Genomic DNA, 17,905 nt, shown 5'->3' with positions numbered 1-17,905 from the left:
GATGCAGCAGACCCCCGAAGAAGCCGGAGTCTGACTGCCATCCTGGCTCTGGGCCCTGTGTGAGGGCACATCACCGATTGTCCCCACAGGCTCTCTCCCACTCGAACACAAGGCCCGAACCACAAACATTATATCCCTCAGAGCAAACCTGAGCGGTTGAGGGCAGCCTGCCAAGGGCCCCTGAGACAGGCAGCACTTAGCAAAACTGTTGTTGCTCTAAGGAGGGGCCGTGCTCCTTCACCGCTGCCTGCATCCACGGGAAACATCACAAGGGAGCACAGAGGGCAGCTGCTTGCTAATTGTCAGAACTGAACAGCTGGCTACTGAGCTAGTCTGCTCACACAGCTGCGGGGGCCAAGGCTGGAAGGCGGTGGTGGTCTCAGCGCCTGCCGGCCTGCCCCCCTCCTCCTCACGTCCCTCCTCTCTCCTCTGCCCCTCACGGGCCTCCCGGCTGCAGGCATGTGGGGCTTTCACGACCGGGACCTGGTTTTGCGGAAAGCTCTCTACACCATGATGAGGACGGGGGCCGAGAGGGAGGCCCTGAAGCGAAGATGGAGGTGGCAGCAGACGCAGCAGAACAAGGAGGTAGGTACCTGTCGGCGTGGCAGAGCCGGGACCACGCCATGCGTGGCCAAAGCCAGGGTGGGGTCCGGATCTGGGCCCCGAGGCCAAGTATGTCTTGTGAGATCAGCAGCAATGGCTCCGTCCCCCACTCAGACCCACTAAAGAGGAGCCCATTGCAACAGTCAGGCCCCGCCCACAGCGACCAGACGTCCATTTCCCCCACCCGTCCTGGTGTAATTATGAAAACCAATCGCCTTCACTTGCAAGGCTGTCCCGACCTGAATGGTGAATGAGATGGTCACCCGTCAGGTCACTGCCAGTGCAGCCACAGATTGGCCCTGGCATGGCCCACGGCCCCAGCCCCAGTGTGTGTGCTCAGTCCAAAGGGAATCCTCATCCCTGAACCTCGGTGAGCACTGGCCCTTCGCTGGCCTGGAAGCTCTTGAAGATGGGTCTGCCGGGTCCCTACGCACGTGTCAGTGGTCGGTGCACTGCCTGGTGCGCGTACAGGTTACACTGGTCGTTCTCACCCCTGGGAATGACCCCTGTTGCTGGGTGGACTCCCAACGGCATGGAGGTTGGAGATTGGGGGTTCTGAACAAATTCTGTCAGAGCAAATGGGGATGGTCCTCGGCCACTAACAGGTGCCCCAGGCCCAGGGGCTGACGAAACCGGGAGGTGAGGCTCTCGGCCAGGATCACCTGGGTGGGGGGTAAGGGGTGGCCGCCCCCTCCTGAGCCCGCCCCCCTTTGCGCCAGTCAGGGCTGGTGTACACGGAGGAAGAGTGGGAGCGAGAGTGGACAGAGCTGCTGAAGCTGGCCTCCAGCGAGCCACGCACGCACATCAGCAAGCACGGCGGCTCGGGCGGGGGGTAAGTGCTGCCCCGGCCGTGCCCCCACCCCCAGCGGCACAGGAAGTTTGGGAGGACACGGGACCCCCAAGCTGGGGGCGACATGAGAACGACTCCCGCCTTCAGACCTTAGATTCTACCAAGGATGCAGGGCAGGTGGTCGGGGGGGGCAGGCGGGACAGCAGGACCCTGCCAGATGTTTGGGCGAAAGTGTGCACAGTCCCCGTGTGCATCTCATGAGCTCACATGTGCCCCCCGACACCACAGCAGGGAGGGACTCACCGCCCAGCCGGCCTCGGAAGGGCCCACACTGCCCACGCACTCACCAGGCTCTGAAGCCTCAGGCTGCTGATTTGGGTTTTTTCATCTGAACATCTAATTTCTGGCTTTAAGAAGTCACAGTGAAACAAAAGATAGTTAGGCGAGCCCAGCGTCTCCCAGACGGGCTCCAGGGACATCCTGCGTGTTCCTGGCACCCAGGCTCTACTGCCCTGCACATGTGGGCAGCGGCTGTTCTTCCTGCAGACACGGCTGGACTGTCCCCACGTGGGAATGAAGGTGCAGCCAACAGGGCAGCTGCAGCCCCTTTGGCCCCAGCTTTTTGAAACCGAGGGCCAGGTTGTCACCCCCCAGAAAAAGTCTCAGCCAAACACAAGAGAGGATGCTTGTTGACAGCCGGGAGACCCAAGAAAGGATCAGAGGCTCTAGACAGCCCCTGCAGGCAGTGCATCCCAGGCCCTACCCTGCCCCCACGCATCTCTGCATCCGGGTCCTCGGCCTCTGCAGCAGGACCTAGCGCTTTCCAGGCCGGCACCAGACAGAGGCCCTTCAAAGACAAGGCTTAGAGATGATAAGGGAACCTGTAAACACTATTCCTACAGGGTTGTTTTGTCACTTTGTTTTTTTGTGTTTTTTTGTGTGGACCACTTTTAAAGTCTGTATTGAACTTGTTACAATATTGCTTCTGTTTTACATTTTGTTTTATTGGCCCCGAAGCATGTGGGATCTTAATTCCCCGACCAGGAATTGAACCCGCACCCCCTGCATTAGAAGGCGAAAGTCTCAATCACTGGACAGCCAGGGAATTCCCTGTCACTTTGTTTTAATCGGGAGACTTGTCAACACCAAAAGTCTGTCTTGTTGAGGACATTTGGGGACAAATATCCTAAAGACTCAATCCACTCCTGAAGGCCTGCTCTCTACTTTCCCACACTGCTGAGTCTTGCCTGGGATGCGTCTAAAGGGTTCCTCGCCATCCTTTTCCCCATTGTCCCTCCAGCCCCTGCTGCTCTGTAGACGCTGGTACATTGGATCCTGCTTGGTGACTCTTCCAGGGTGGGGAAGATGTGGGGAATGACAGCAGTAATAATAAGAATAACAGGTCACAGTCACCACATACTGTGTCCCCCCCCCGAGTCCTCCCATCCAGGAGGCACTTGACGGACAGTCACATGGCTGGTTCGGGTCATCTGACTCCTAAGGCCATGGCCTGGGCACTGCTGCTGCTCCCTGGGGCCCCAGAGGACTCAGAACAGGAGAGTGGGGGCAGGCAGCAGACGACATCTGTTTGTCCCTGTCGCCCCTCACAGGGACTCGGGTTTGCCAAGGTCGAGGCAGGACCACCACATAGAGGCCCCTAGGTGATGGGCAGCGTCTGTGTCCCCTACTGTCCCCTCCTCTTTCTCCCACTCCTTACGCCCTGAGGATATGGGGTCGGGGGAGAAGATGCTGGACCAGCTGACCACTCGCCCGCCGCTCAGGCATTGCTGAGACCTGCCAACCCGATGGTAGCTGCCCTGTGCCTCCAAATGCCCCCCTCCTCGCAGGACCCCTTCACCATTAGTTTGGTTTCAGTTGTAAAGATGGAAGTGTTTTTGGCCACAACACGCAACTCTGACCAGGGATTGAACCCAGGTCACGGCAATGAAAGCCTGTAATCCTAACCACTAGGCCACCAGGGAACTCTCGCCCTGGTCTCTTTAAGTTCCCTCCATGCAACTTGGACCAGAAGGTTTGCATCATACTGGCCACTAGTGTCCTCTTCTGTGAGAGGTGCTGGGTGGGCAACCCCAGGTGCAGGCAGGATTCTGACACGTGCCAGGGCCTCGGGAGGATCCCTTTGCCTGTCGCTCTGCACAGATCATGGCACAGAAATGCTCTGCAGGTGGTGTCCCAGCCCCATGTCTGGCTTCTGCTGGATTTTAAATGGTCCCAGGGGCTCCAATCCTCCCCCACCCCATGCCCTCCCAAGCCAGGGCACAGGGTTTTTCTGTTTTGTTTGTTTGTTTTTTAACATCTTTATTGGAGTATAAGTGCTTTACAATGGTGTATTAGTTTCTGCTTTATAACAAAGTAAATCAGTTATACATATACATATGTTCCCATATCTCTTCCCTCTTGCATCTCCCTCCCTCCCACATTCCCTATCCCACCCCTCTAGGTGGTCACAAAGCACTGAGCTGATCTCCCTGTGCTATGCGGCTGCTTCCCACTAGCTATCTACCTTACGTTTGGTAGTGTATATATGTCCATGCCACTCTCTCACTTTGTCACAGCTTACCCTTCGCCCTCCCCGTATCCTCAAGTCCATTCTCTAGTAGGTCTGTGTCTTTATTCTCATCTTGCCCCTAGGTTCTTCATGACCATTTTCTTTTTTTTCTTAGATTCCATATATATATGTTAGCATACGGTATTTGTTTTTCTCTTTCTGACTTACTTCACTCTGTATGACAGACTCTAGGTCCATCCACCTCACTACAAATAACTCAGTTTTGTTTCTTTTTACGGCTGAGTAATATTCCATTGTATATATATGGAGGGCGCAGGGTTTTCTGGCCCAATAACTGCAGTCTGCAGGGCTGTGTGTGGGCTCCAGACAGTCACCTGGACCCACAGCAGCAGGTAGATCCCAGACACAGGTGGGGAGCTTCTAGAACCAAGGCTGTTTTGGTTCTGACACGTTACTATGGTAACATTTGAGCTCTGTGAGAGAGACCTCACAGAGGCTTTTAGTCACTCTCACGGGACCTCCCCACATCCTCCTCCCTGGAGAGCTCTTATGCGGTCACACCATAGAGAACAGGACTGTTTCCTCCTTCTAGGAGGTGTACCCCTGCTGGGGGGTCCACCTTCTCTTGGGGTGCAAAAGTCCAAAAGAGAGACCTTTCTTGAGCAAGTTGTCAGCATCTCTGCATTTTGCCTCTGTCTTCTCTTGGCAAAGGGAAGAGGGTCCCCTCCTCGTGCTGAGCGGAGGGACGGGGAGCATCCCTGGGGCTCCAGGGTTGCGGAGACTGAGCGCGAATCCTGGGAGGAGGCCTGGGCCACGCTGTCTTCAGGACTCTGCCTGTGAGGGAGAAGCCCAGAGGCCAGGCCTGAAGGGCGGGCGCAGCCATTGGCTTGGGGCACCACTTCCTCTGTCCAGGGAATGGAGGGCAGAGACCCTCAGCTGGGGGGAGGTCTGAAGACCTGCAAAAGCACGTCCTTGGAAATGGAGTCAGCATTAGGACCTCCCCCAAGCCCAGCGGGCACCCAAAGGAGGAGAGCCAAGATGGCCTTGGCTGCCCTCTGGCCTCTCCTGTCTGGCCTGCGCTGGCCCCTCAGGGGGCACAGGTGCTGCCAGAGAATGGGGAGGAGGTGAAGCGAGAAACAGAGAAGAACCGGCCAGACCTGCAGTGGGCTCGGCTCAGGGCTGATGTGATAGCCCCCTGAACAGAACTAGGAAAAGTGACCAGACAGGCCACACAGAGTTTATCCTGAGGAAAGGAGAGAGCTGGGCAAATGAGTGCATTTGCAGGTACAATGGCGAGAAAAACTACAGTGGCCTTCCCCGTGTTCCCCCCACGCCCTGGGAACCTGGCCACCATGGTGAGTGACAAGTGCAAGCACTGCTCCTGCCCAGCCAGCCCCTGGCCGCCTGGCCCTGGGACAGATGGAGACAGACGCCACACTGCGGCTCCCAGCATGGACACTGGCCCAGTATCATTTTTTTTTTCCAGAAAGCAACCAGATTAAGTATCTGAAGAGGCCGGAAGGGACCAAGGGCCAGACCCAGGGATGCGCTTGGCCTGCTTCCTGCCTTCCTCCTGCACGACTCACAGTGGCCGGTCCCCAGGCTCACTGGCCAAGCCCCAGCAGGAGACCCTGGAGGCAGGGATGCCTGTCCACAACTTGACCACGGAGAAGGGTGGAGACCAGGCTGGGGTCTGGGCAGGGCGGGCCACCAGCCAGAGAGCCACCGTGGACAGGCTGCTCAGGACTGGTGACCACAGAGCGGGATGCCCTCCAAGACCTCAGGAAGGCAAGGCCAGTGTGAGCTCCCTGCTGAGTTCAGATGCGTGAGAAAGATGGGGTGGCACCTGCACCCGCAGACGCGGCAAACATGGTGAGAGCCGAAGCAGGCAGAGGCGGGGGCTTCCATGCAGGCGCACTCAGAACTACAGGACCCGTTGTCTCTGCTGCTCCTACTTTCAAATCAAAACGTGTATGTTTCTCTGTGGCTAAAATGAGAAATCAGACGTTCTGTGCTGCTGCTCCTCCAGAGACCCTCTGAGGCACGACGTGTGAAGTGTGACCTCCTTCACACTGCTGTTGGGGTTTACAGCCCCTCCACCAAAGGTGAACTAGGCTCGCCCGTCACCAGGGCTGCAAGTGGGGCCATGGGGAAGAGGGCTGCTCCCCAGAAGGAAAAGGAAGACACGGAGGAGAGAAGAAAATAAGTCCAGCCTAAGTCATGCAGGTCTGCAGGGAAAGCAGTGCTGAGGTGAAGTTGTCCGTCACCGGCTGGCACGTGCAGCACTGCCCCCCCATGCTGGACACTGCGGGAAGAGGGGGTGTGTGCAATGGGAGGAATCCATTACTTGTTCCAAAACCGGTAAAATCTCTGAAAGCAGTTAGTTAGTGGTGGCCTCTGGGTGCTTCATCTGGTTTCAAGGCAACTGAGAACTAGGAAGGGGGGATGCCTGGTGGACCCCGGCCAGAGGCCCAGACTCAGATGACCTGGGTTAGAGTCCCAGGCTGGGAGTGTGATCTCAGGCCCGTCTCCCAAGCTCTCTGAACGTCCGTGTTGTTCAGATGTAAAATGCACTTGGTAATAACGTCCCTGCCAGGCTGTATCAGTTTTTGATGGTTGTGGAGAAAACCACACCAAAACCGGGTGGCTTAAAGCAGACCCACTGGATTTGCTTGTATGCTGGGGGTCAGCAGTCTGGTCTGGAATTGCCTGGAGCTGCTCCTGGGACTGCAGCATCTGGCAGTTGGTGTGGGTGGGGCTGCATAGTCCAGGATGGCCTGGTTCACAGCTCTGGCTCTCGCTGGGCCTCTGTCCAGATGGGCTTTCATCCTTGAGAAGGCTCAGGCTCCTTACAACATGGGTCAGAGCAGGAAGAGGAGGCAGCCCCCATTGTGGAGGTGCGGCTCAACTCTCTGCTTGCATCGTGTTTACTAATGCCCCACTTGCCAAAGCAAGTCCCATGGCTGAGCCAGCCTCTGGGCAGAGAAAGAGACTCCATCCTTAATAAGGGGAGGGGCAAGGTCACATTGCAAATAGACAAGTACACAGCAGTAAGAAGGCTCTGTGGCCATGAAAGCAATCAGCCACATTCTCTGATGCTGTTGGGATGAGGTGGTGAAATCATGGGTTTGAAAGTGTTTGGAAAGAAGTTTATACAACTGTAAAAATAATGTTTATTAAGACATTGTCACACTCAGCCTGTGAGTTGGCCTGCCTGCTGCCTATATGGTATGTTGTAAAGGCCCATCCCAAATACTTGAAATGTGTTCCTTTTCCCTGACTTTCCACTGGTTCATCTCACTGTCCATAGTGTAGTGGTTATCACATTCGCCTCACACTCGCTCATCTCAGTGTCTGATATTCCACCCTTAGAAATTCATTCCTTTGAGTCTTGAAAACGTTGGAGCTTTTAGGGGCTTTCAGGAGTCTCTGACTGTAGAGCAGATCCTTCCTGTGAGCTTATATGTCAGGGTTACTGCACTGTATACTCTGCAGCCTGACCTCCAGAGCCTGGACCTCTGGGAATGGAACACAGAAACAGCTTATAGGATTGCACTGGACACAGTGAGGATTGGAGAGAGGAAGGCATGAACTTCTGCTGGGCACCTACCTGCCTTACATACTACCTAAGTGTCACCACCTTACACCCCTTATCTCCACTTTATAAATTAGGCATCATCCTCCTTTGTACGTTGGAAAACTAATGCTCTGAGAGATTAATTGACTTACCTCCAGTTTGTAACTGCTGGGGCTAGAATGCAGACCCAGACCTGAGTCCAGAACCCTGCAGTTTCCCAGAGCATACACTGTGACAAGCTTTATAGCTTCTCAAGAAAGAGTGTACTTGCAAATAGACTTTTTTGGGTCCTTGCGTATCTGAATCTGTCTTTATTCTGTCTCACCCTTGGTGGATAGTTTGTCTGGGTATAAAATTCTAACTTTAAATTCATGGCATGAATGATGTCATCAAAGGAAATAAATCAGACAGAAAGCTATCAGCTTCCTGGCACTCAGTCCAGGTTGGCTAATTTGAAATAAAACAATTATATAAAATCAAAGACTAAATATATTCAACTTCTTACTTTGTCTTTATAGGCTGTGAAAAAGATTTATTCATTAACTCAACATGTATTAATTGCCTGCTATGTGCTGTGCATTTGCACACACACTATCTCATTCTGCCATCACAGTAACCCTGTGAGATAAGGATTGTAACTCTCATTTAAAGTATGAGGAAACTTGGATTCAGGATAAAAATGATTTGTCCAGGGTAATCTACAGGGTGGAAAAGCCATAGTTCAAATTCAGGTATTCTGCATCCCAGGTTCCCTGGTCCCTGCTTTTCCTCCTACCCCTTGGCTCAGAAGCCTCTGTCTCTGTTTATAGAGAATTGGGTTCTTGCTCTTTTCTGTGAGTGATAGAATAAGGCCTCTTTGTTTTCTAGTCCAATTCCAGGATGTGTTTCAAGGGAGTATCATTTCAGATCCCAGCCTTCATTAACAACAGACTAAACCTTTACCTACCATCAGTTGTCTTTCTCTGTGAATGTACATACAGAAAGGCGTTTTCCAACTCAGCCTCCCTGAGTCTCCCTTTCCTCCTTGCCAAATATTGAAAACCTTTGTAAGCATTAGTTCTATGATGAATTAATGAGAGGAATTATTTTAAATTACCAAGCAATATCCAACAATCACTATACTCCTGGGAGGCAGGGAGAAAACCAGGACCCTCTCAGTTTGAAGAATACAATGTAGACCCCATTAGGGAAATGAAAATTAAAACCACTACATACCTGTTAGAAGGTCGAAAAGAAAATATACTGGCAATACCAGGTGGTGGTGAGAATGCAAAGCAAATTTTACATCACATTGTTGGTGATGTAAAATGACACAACCACTCTGGAATACAGTTTGACAGATTCTTGTAAATTTAAAAATACGTTTGCCATATGACCCAGCAGTCCTACTCCTAAGTATTTACCCTAGAGCTGTGGTTCTCAACCAGGGATGATTTTGCCCCCATGGGACATTTGGCAAGGTCTAGAGATATTTTGGTTGTCACAACTGGAGGGTGGGCTGGATACTGCTAGAATCTAATGAGCAGAAGCCGGGGATGCTGCTAAACCTTCTAAAATGCACAGAACAGCCCCCCAAAACAAAGAATTATCTGGTCCAAAATTTCAGTAGTGCCAAGATTGAGAAAATCTGCCCCAAAGAAATGAAAATGTACATTCACACAAAGTTCTATGTAAAATGTTTATAGAAGTTCTACTCATAATTGCCAAAAACTGGAAATAACTCAAATGTCCATTGATAAACAAATTGGAGTACATCAATATTATGGAATACTATTCATGAATTAAAAACAAACTATTGATACATGCAACAACTTGCATGAAAGGATCAAGTCTCAAAAAGTTATATGTTGTATGTATGATGTCATTTATATGACATTATCCAAAAGGCAAAACTATAGTGATGGAGAACAGATCAGGGTTCCATTTACTTACACATGAATGTCCGACTTTCCAATATCATTTCTTGAAAAGACTATTCTTTCATCACTGAATTGCTTTTACCTTTTTCAGAAACAAATAGGCAATATTTATATGGGTTTTGAGGGGAGTTTCTCTATTATGTTCCATTGAAATATGTGTCAATGCTTTTGACAATATCACCCTCTTGAATACTGTCACTTTATAATAAGTCTTAAAATTGGGTAGCATCATTCCTCCAACTTTATTCTCTTTTTTCAATATTTCTGGTCTTTTTTTTCTTGCTTTCCCATACAAATTTATAGAATCACCTTATCTATATCTGAAAACTATCCTGCTAGGATTTTTTTTGGTATTGCATTAAATCTATACGTGAATTTGGGGAGGATTGAAATCTTTAAAATGTTGAGTCTACTTACACATCTTTTTCCATGTATTAGGGAGACACTATATGTCTCTTCATTTATTTAGATCTTCTTTGATTTGTTTCATTAGCATTTTATAATTTTCATCACACAAGTTCCATACATGTTTTATTAGATTTATACCTGAATATTTCATTTGGAGCTATTGTAAATGTGTGTGTGTGTGTGTGTGTGTGTGTGTGTGTGTGTGTGTGTACATGCACATGTGTATGTGTTTTCATTTGGGTCTGCAATTCTTCATTGCTAGTTATAGAAATGTGATTTGATGTTTGTTTTGACTTTGTATTCTGTGATGTCACGAAACTCATTTATCAGCTATAAGAGGTTTTTTGTCGATTCCCTGGGATTTTCCACATAGACATTCATATCATCTATGGGTAGGGATAGTTTTATTTCTTCCTTTCCAATCTCTATGCCTTTTATTTCTTTTTCTTGACTTATCACACTAACTAGGATTTCTAGTATGATGTTGAGTGGACATGGTGAGAGAGGACACCCTTCCCTGGTTATCAGTCTTAGTCAGAAATCTTTTATCAATATGATGTTTGTTATAGGTTTTTAGTAGGTATCTTTTATCAGGTTGAGGAAGTTTCTTTCTATTCCTTTTGTCAAGAGTTTCTGTCATTAATGAAAGCTGAATTTTATCAAATACATTTCTACATCAATTAATATGATCATGTGGATTTTTTTTGTCTTTAGACCATTAATGTGGTGGGTTGCATTGAATGATATTTGAATATTGAACCAGGGATTCCATTGCAGGGAATCCTTGAATTCCAGGGATTAATTCCACTTTCTCTTGGTGTACTGAACTTTTTATTTTGTTCATTCAATTTGGCAATATTATGTTGAGAATTTTTGCATCTGTGACCATGGAGGTTATTGGAATGTAGTTTTCTTTTTATATACTACTGTCTTTGTCTAGTTTTGGTATCAGAGTAATGCTAGTCTCATAAAACAAGTTGGGAACTATTACCTCCTCTTCTATTTTCTAGAAGAGATTGTATAGGACTGGCAATATTTATTCTTTAAATGTTTGGTAGACTTCACTGAACCTATGAAATCATCTGCAACCAAACATTTCCTTTTCAGAAGTTTGTTAACTATAAATTCAATTTTTTTAATAGTTACAGAAAACAAATAAGTAGCTTTGGGTAGCTTGTTGTTTTTGAGAAATTGTTCCATTTCATCTAAGTTGTTGAATTTATGTGCATAATATTGTTTGTAATTTTCCCTTTTTTAACTTATAAATATCTTGGAGGGACTTTAGTGATACTCCCTTTCTTTTCAGACTCAGCAATTAGTGTCTTTCTCTTTTTTTTTTTTTTGGTCAACCTTGCTAAAGTTCTATCAATTTTATTAAAGTTCTTTTAAAAGAACCAGTTTTGTCTCAATTGATTATCCCTATTGACTTTTAGATTTTAATTTCATTGGTTTCTGCTCTTATCTTTAGAGTTTCCCTCCTTCTGCTTGCTTTGTGTTTATTTTACACTGATTTTTCTACTTTGTTCAGGTGAAAGCTTAGATTATTGATTTGAGATCTTTCTTTTTTGTAATGTATACATTTTGGGGCTATAAATTTCCCTCTAAGAACTGCTTAGCTGCATACAACAAATTTTGATACGTTGCATTTTTATTTTCATTCTGTTTAAAATATTTTCTAATTTCCCTTGAGACTTTCTCTTTTACCACTGAATTATTTAAAAGTGTATTGTGTAATATGTTTTTGTTGTCTTTCTTTACTAATTCTAGTTTAATTGCATTATGGTCTGACAACATAATTGGTATGATTTAAATTACTTAAAATGTGTTCAGTTTTGTTAAGGAGTAAGCATATTGTCTATCTTTGTGAATATTCCATGTGCATTTTAAAAAGATGTGTATTCTGTACTTGTTAGATGGAGTATTCTGTTGATGTCAGTTAGATCCAATCGACTGATGGTTTTGTTCAAATTTTCTATACACTTGATGATTTTCTGTCTACTTGTTCTTTCAGTTACCAAGAGAGAAGTTTGTAGCCCTACAATTATACTTGTGGCTGTTTCTGTTTCTCCTTTCAGTTTTGTCAGTTTTTTCTTCTAAGTATTTTGAAGTCTTATTGTTAAATCCACGTTCATTTAGGACTATTCTATCTTCTTACTGAATCTTATCCTTTTATCATTATGTAGTATTTCTCTTTATCTGGGGCAATTTTCTTTGCTCTGAAGTCTACTTTGCTTGATATTGATAAAATTTCTCTAGTTTTCTCTTGATTAAAATTTTCATGATCTGTAATTTTCCATCCTTTTACCTTTAACCTACCTATATCATTATATTTGAAGTGAGTTTCTTCAACACAGCAAATAGTTTTTATTGATTCTAACAATTTCTATCTTTTAACTGCTGCATTTAAACAATCTGTATTTAATGTAATGATTGACATGCTTGAATTTAGCTTTTTCGTTTTATTATTTGTTCTCTTTTTCTTTTTGTGTTTTTTTTTTTGTTCCTATGTTCCCCTTTCCTTGTTTCAATTATTTGAATTTTTTTAATTTCTATTTTAATTTAACTTTTGTGATTTTAACATCTCTTCATATAATTTTTAAGTGGTGGCTCTAGGGCTTCCCTGGTGGCGCAGTGGTTGAGAGTCCGCCTGCCGATGCAGGGGACACGGGTTCGTGCCCCAGTCCGGGAAGATCCCACATGCCGCGGAACGGCTAGGCCCGTGAGCCATGGCCACTGAGCCTGCGGGTCCCGAGGCTGTGCTCCGCAATGGGAGAGGCCACAACAGCGAGAGGCCCACGTACCGAAAAAAAAAAAAAAAGTGGTGGCTCTAGTAATTACAATATACATACTTTAAGCAATCCCTTTTGGAATTCAAGTGAAATTCAAAGTCCTTGTCACTATATGGGTCCCTTATCTTCTCCTTTATGTTTTAATTTTCTTATGTATTGCATCTACATACTTTAAATACCCCACCAGCCAATATAATAATTTTAATGTGAGTCTTCAAATATATATTAAAGAACTCAAGAAGAAAAGGATAGTCTGTTAATATGTATGCAGATCATGACTGTTTCTGTTGTGCTTCCTTCATTTCTGATATTCCAACATTTCTTCTTGTATCATTTTCTTTCAATCTGAACATTTTCCTTTAATTTTTTTAGGGAGATTTGGTGGTTATGAATCCCCTTTTCTTCATCTGAGAATATGTTTATTTCACCTTTATACCTGAAGGATATTTTTACTGGATATTGAATTCTAGTTTAACATCCTTTAAAAATCTTGTTTCTCCTTCTTCTGGCTTCCAGTGGTTCCTGATGAGAAATCTACAGTCATTCGAATTATTGTTCCCCTGTTGAGAGTGTCACTTTTATCTGGCTGCTTTCAACATTTTTCCTCTGTCCTTAGGTTTCAGCAATTTGATTTTGTTGTGTCTGGCCATGGATTTCTTTAGGTTTATCCTCTTTAGTTCTCTGAGCTTCTTAAATCTACAGGTTTGTATCTTTGCACAGCTTAGGAAGCTTTCAGTCATTATTTATTTAAATTTTTTTTTTCTTTTTAGAGGCACTGTACTCTTTCTCCTTATTGGACCCTCATGACATGAGTATTACACCTTTGGCGTTGACTGACAAGTCACTGAAATCCTCATTTTGTCAATCTTTTCTTCTCCCTCTTCTTCAGATTGGGTCATCTGTTGATCCATCTTCAGATTTACTGACCCTTTTTCTTTCTCATCTCCAATCTGCTGTTGAGTCCACTCAGTGAATTTTTTCTTCCAATTGTTGTATATTTAGGTTCTAAAATTTCCATCACTTATTGGAGCATTTTCATAATGACTTCTTTAAAATCTTTGTCAGATAATTGCGATATCTACCAACTCAGAGTTGGTGTCTTTTGATTGTTCTCTTCCTTGGGCATTGAGATTTTTGTGGTTCTTCATATGTCGAGTACGTTTGGATTGCATCCTGGACATTTTGGGTCTTATGAGACTCTGAGTCTTGTTTATAATCTAAGAAAAATGTTGACTTTTTAATTCTATCAGGTAGGTTCATACTGTAAATTTCAACCTGCCTTCTCTGGGCTGTGGTTTTCAAAGCCTTTGCTGTCCTATTTGGCTAAGCTTCACATTATGCAGTCTGTGACCTGGGTGGGGGTCTCTTCAGTAAGTCCTCAGAGCCTTTGGTGTACTGATTAGGACAGATCCACGCATGCACAGCTCACAGTTGGGGAGAGGGGAGTCCAGGAGTTCATAAACAACCTCATGGGATTGTTTTCTGAAGCCCTCTTTTTATAATCTTCCAGGTACTTTTTGGTTCCCTGGGACTCCCTTTTCTGTCCTCCAGCCAGAATGCACCACTGTGCACATAGCCGTGTCCTGCACCCTGCTCATGCAGGACTTGTGTATGTTTTATATTGTCTCCCCTTCAGACTGCAGTATCCTGTTGGTGCAGCCAACCCAATGCTTCTTTTTGATTCTTTTCCAAACCCTAGCTCAGTGCTGGCCACTTGGGGCTGTGTGTACCTACAGAGCCAGATCCAGGAGCAGCAGGCACGGAGCTAAGCACTTGTGCCTCCACACACCCCCAGGGGAGGCATTCCTGCCTGGAGCCCATGACACCAGTGCCCAGACCTGAGTCATTAGCAGGCGGGGAGCAAAGGCCAGCCCTTGTGGGTTGAGTGCTCACACCATTTTCCCACACTCGTGCAGGGAGGGCTGGCCTTCTTAGAGGATAAGGATTCCCTAGAGATGGGGAAGAATAGCATCATCAGGCAGGAATTAGAGCCATGTCGTCTACTGAGCACATGTGTTATGTTCTGCGTCAAGCAGGGCTGCAAAGCTGTCCTTATCATGGCCAATGACAGAAACCTGAGTTTCAGAAAATTAAGTCAGTTCCCAGCATCCCACAGCCCAGAAGAGACAGAGCCAGGATCTGAACTTGGAACTGACCACAAACATAAACCCATGCTCTTATCAAATGCAAAACAGGCATGAAAAGCAAGAATCAAGAACTTATCCTGAGATTTGTGATGAAAGTAATCAATTTTGTTCTTTAACCTTTTATAAAAGAAAAGCTTACTTGCTCACCATTAGATGAGACAGGTTATGGAGGCTGAGAGGCTGTTTGAACAAAGAGAAAAAGAGGCTGAGAGAGGGGGGCCATTTCAAGGACTCTTGGGCAGCCCCCACAGAGTGACTGACACCCCAGGCCCCTATTTCTCTTGTGTGCTGCTCATTTTGTAACTGACTTTCCATAATTTCATTGCTGTGTCTACATAATTTCATAATATGTTTGCTGCCTTTCTATTTTATTGGACTTTTTCAGAAATTACTAGAATCCTAAATGGTTACCTGATGTACAGTCTCAGAGGTATGAACTTAAGTCAGTCTTTTAAGGAAAGGTGAGTGGCATGCCACTGCTGGGAGGTGCCCACCCCGCAGGGTCAGGGCTTGGCCCCTTGTGGAAAAGGAGGCTTTCTTACAAATATTCCTCAAGGTGCTGTGACTTTTACCAGTGAACCAAGCAGGAAGAATGTTTGTTCACCTAACGAGTTCTCACATTTGCAAATGTGGAATCCAGGTCAAATTTTTAAAGACATTGCTAATTGAAAATATGATTGAAGCCAAACTCTTCATCTGTCAGGAGCCTTCCCTGACCTTCCTGTATAAAGCAGCCCCTTTTTAACCACTGTGCTTATTAACACCTGATAGTTATTTGTTTGATCATCTGTTAATTGTCTCTACCGCTTAGACCTGCATACATGTGCACACATGCACACACACACACACACACACACACACACACACACACACACCCCTAGCAACAGTGCTATACCCAGAGCAGATACTCAGTAAATATTTGTCACACAAATGACCCCAGCGTATTCATTTTAGGCAGTGAAATGAGTCCTCACCCCCAGGCTACCCTGGCCACAGTTGAGAAGCTCCTGTCAGAGCCCGAGACCCTCTTGGTCCCCTCAAAGTGCCAGGGGTGCCACCCTCCTTCCGTCCTGGATCCCCAGGCCATAGCGTTTAGTAAGGCCCCAGCAGCCTACACTGTGCCTTAGGAAATCTTTTGGAAAAGCTTCCCGTCTGGGCAGACACAGTTCCTGACTGGATACAAAGGCCCACAGCAGGGCACCGGCTGGCCTCAGCCCCTGTGAGCCCCTCAGGGTGACTCTCCAGCCCTCCTCTGCACCTATGTGCCAGCTCATCAAAGATGTCGTCATGGCTCCAAACCCTGCCTGGGAGAAGAGGTCGAGTCCCACCACTAGCAGAAATGCTGCCGTGCAGCTGTGAGAGGGGAGGAGACCCACATACTATGACGGAGGCCTCTCTGGGATGTACTGTTAAGAGGAAAATCAAGGGTCAGAATAGCCCATGTAGTGCCCTGCCTTTCACCTAGAGGTAGGGGGAGGGTACGTGTATAGAATCTAAATATGCACATACATTCATATTCCTATATATATGCGCGTATGCACACACACACACAAACACATATGTACTTATATTTTTAAAATTTTTATTGAAGTATAGTTGATTTACAATGTTGTGTTAGTTTCAGGTGTACAGCAAAGTGATTCAGTTGTATGTATATATATATTCTTTTTCAGATTCTTTTCCATTATAGGTTATTACAAGATATTGAGTATAGTTCCCTGTGCTATACAGTAGGTCCTTATTGCTTATTGATTTTATATATAGTAGTGTGTATATGCTAATTCCAAACTCCGAATTTATCACTCCCCCTTTCCCTCTTTGGTAACCATAAGTTTGTTTTCTATGTCTGTGGATCTGTTTCTGTTTTGTAAATAAGTTCGTTTGTATCATTTTTTAGATTCCACACATAAGTGATATCATATGATATTTATCTTTCTCTGACTTACTTCACTTAGTATGATAATCTCTAGGTCCATCCATGTGTGCTTATACGTTTGGATGGGAGGGTACACCAGAAACTGATAACTATGTCACCATAGATAATCACCATGGATGACGACTGTACAATTTATCCAAATTGGTACATTTGGAGGAGGGAGAGTGGCCACTGGCCATTGGTGACCCATAAAGCAGGACTTTCCTAAGCAAAACAGGAGGTGTGGTCACCTCACCTTGGGGAGGGGGACAGGGGAAGTGTCCTGGGGGGCCTGCACCCAAGCTGCGCCTCTGTGCGGCCAGGTGACTGCCCTTGGGCAAGACCCCACCGGCTGCCCAGACTGGTTTCCTTGTCCATGACATGGGCTCTTGCTGGGGTGGCCGCTAAGGCTGTGGCTGCCGTTTAAGCCAGGACACCCCCAAATCTGCACTGTGCCTTTTCATTCCTGCCACCGACTTCCATGCCATCTGGACCTCACTCCACCGCTCTTGCTTCTTGGTCCCACCAGGAGGGGGGGTCTGGCCCAGCCTCTGTCCAGGTCACCCCTTGTCTTCCTCAGGGGGTTTTCACTGGGTGGGTGGGGTATCCCTATGCTCCTGATTCCCCCTCCCCAGGTACACACTGAAGAAGAGGGAACAGGTGTGCTGTGGCCTAGAGCATGTGAGGAAGCTCTCAGACACGCCCAGATGTGAGGATGAAGCAGTTATATTGCGTGTTAGTCTTCTTAACAGTCAACACCAATTAGGTGTTGTATTTTAGGGATTTTAAGTGTTTTTTCCCAGAGGCGAGATCCTACTTACAATCCCGCATCTAGCATTTGCTCAGTAAACTCACAGGAAGATGATGTGAAGCCTTGGGATGAGAAGTGGACGTTAATATTCAGGACTGGTTTTGCTGGAGCTGATTTCTACCAACGGGCTCCATCACAGTAACTCATATGCGCAGGTCACTGTTCCAAAGCGTCATCCCAGTCATGAGCCCATTTGCCCCGCAGAGGAGCCTGAGGAGTTGTCGAGCCAATGTTCCAGCCTGCGTTTAATGAACAGGAATAGTCACTGAGGCTTTTGAAGCACAAGGGCATGGCCATGGTTTTGAAGGGAGAGCACAGAACCAGGACCCACCCCCAGTTCAAATTTGCTCCCTGCACCCTGGGAACAAGGAGCTGGAGCAAGTAGGGAAGGATATTGGGATTCTCCAGCTATGCCC

At 46.5% G+C, this 17,905-nt stretch overlaps 1 protein-coding gene across 5 annotated transcripts in view; it reads left to right on the top strand.

The window, feature by feature from the left end:
• The window catches only part of LOC137232774 (OTU domain-containing protein 7A), a 389,090-nt gene that overhangs the window by 338,108 nt on the left and 33,077 nt on the right, over positions 1-17,905 (top strand). For 4 of the 5 annotated variants that reach the window (XM_067755571.1, XM_067755579.1, XM_067755553.1 and 1 more), the window contains 2 exons: positions 458-585; positions 1,323-1,435. In XM_067755571.1, the coding sequence (XP_067611672.1) occupies positions 458-585; positions 1,323-1,435 (241 nt within the window). Of the gene's footprint in view, positions 1-457; positions 590-1,322; positions 1,436-17,905 lie in introns of all 5 variants that reach the window. The other variant, XM_067755561.1, reaches the window with a different exon arrangement.

This window comes from Pseudorca crassidens, chromosome 1 (genome assembly GCF_039906515.1).
Source record: "Pseudorca crassidens isolate mPseCra1 chromosome 1, mPseCra1.hap1, whole genome shotgun sequence".
In the NCBI taxonomy this organism is placed as follows: Eukaryota; Metazoa; Chordata; class Mammalia; order Artiodactyla; family Delphinidae; genus Pseudorca; species Pseudorca crassidens.
Note: the sequence above shows the minus strand (reverse complement) of the source record. Positions and strands in the feature narration are given on the sequence as shown.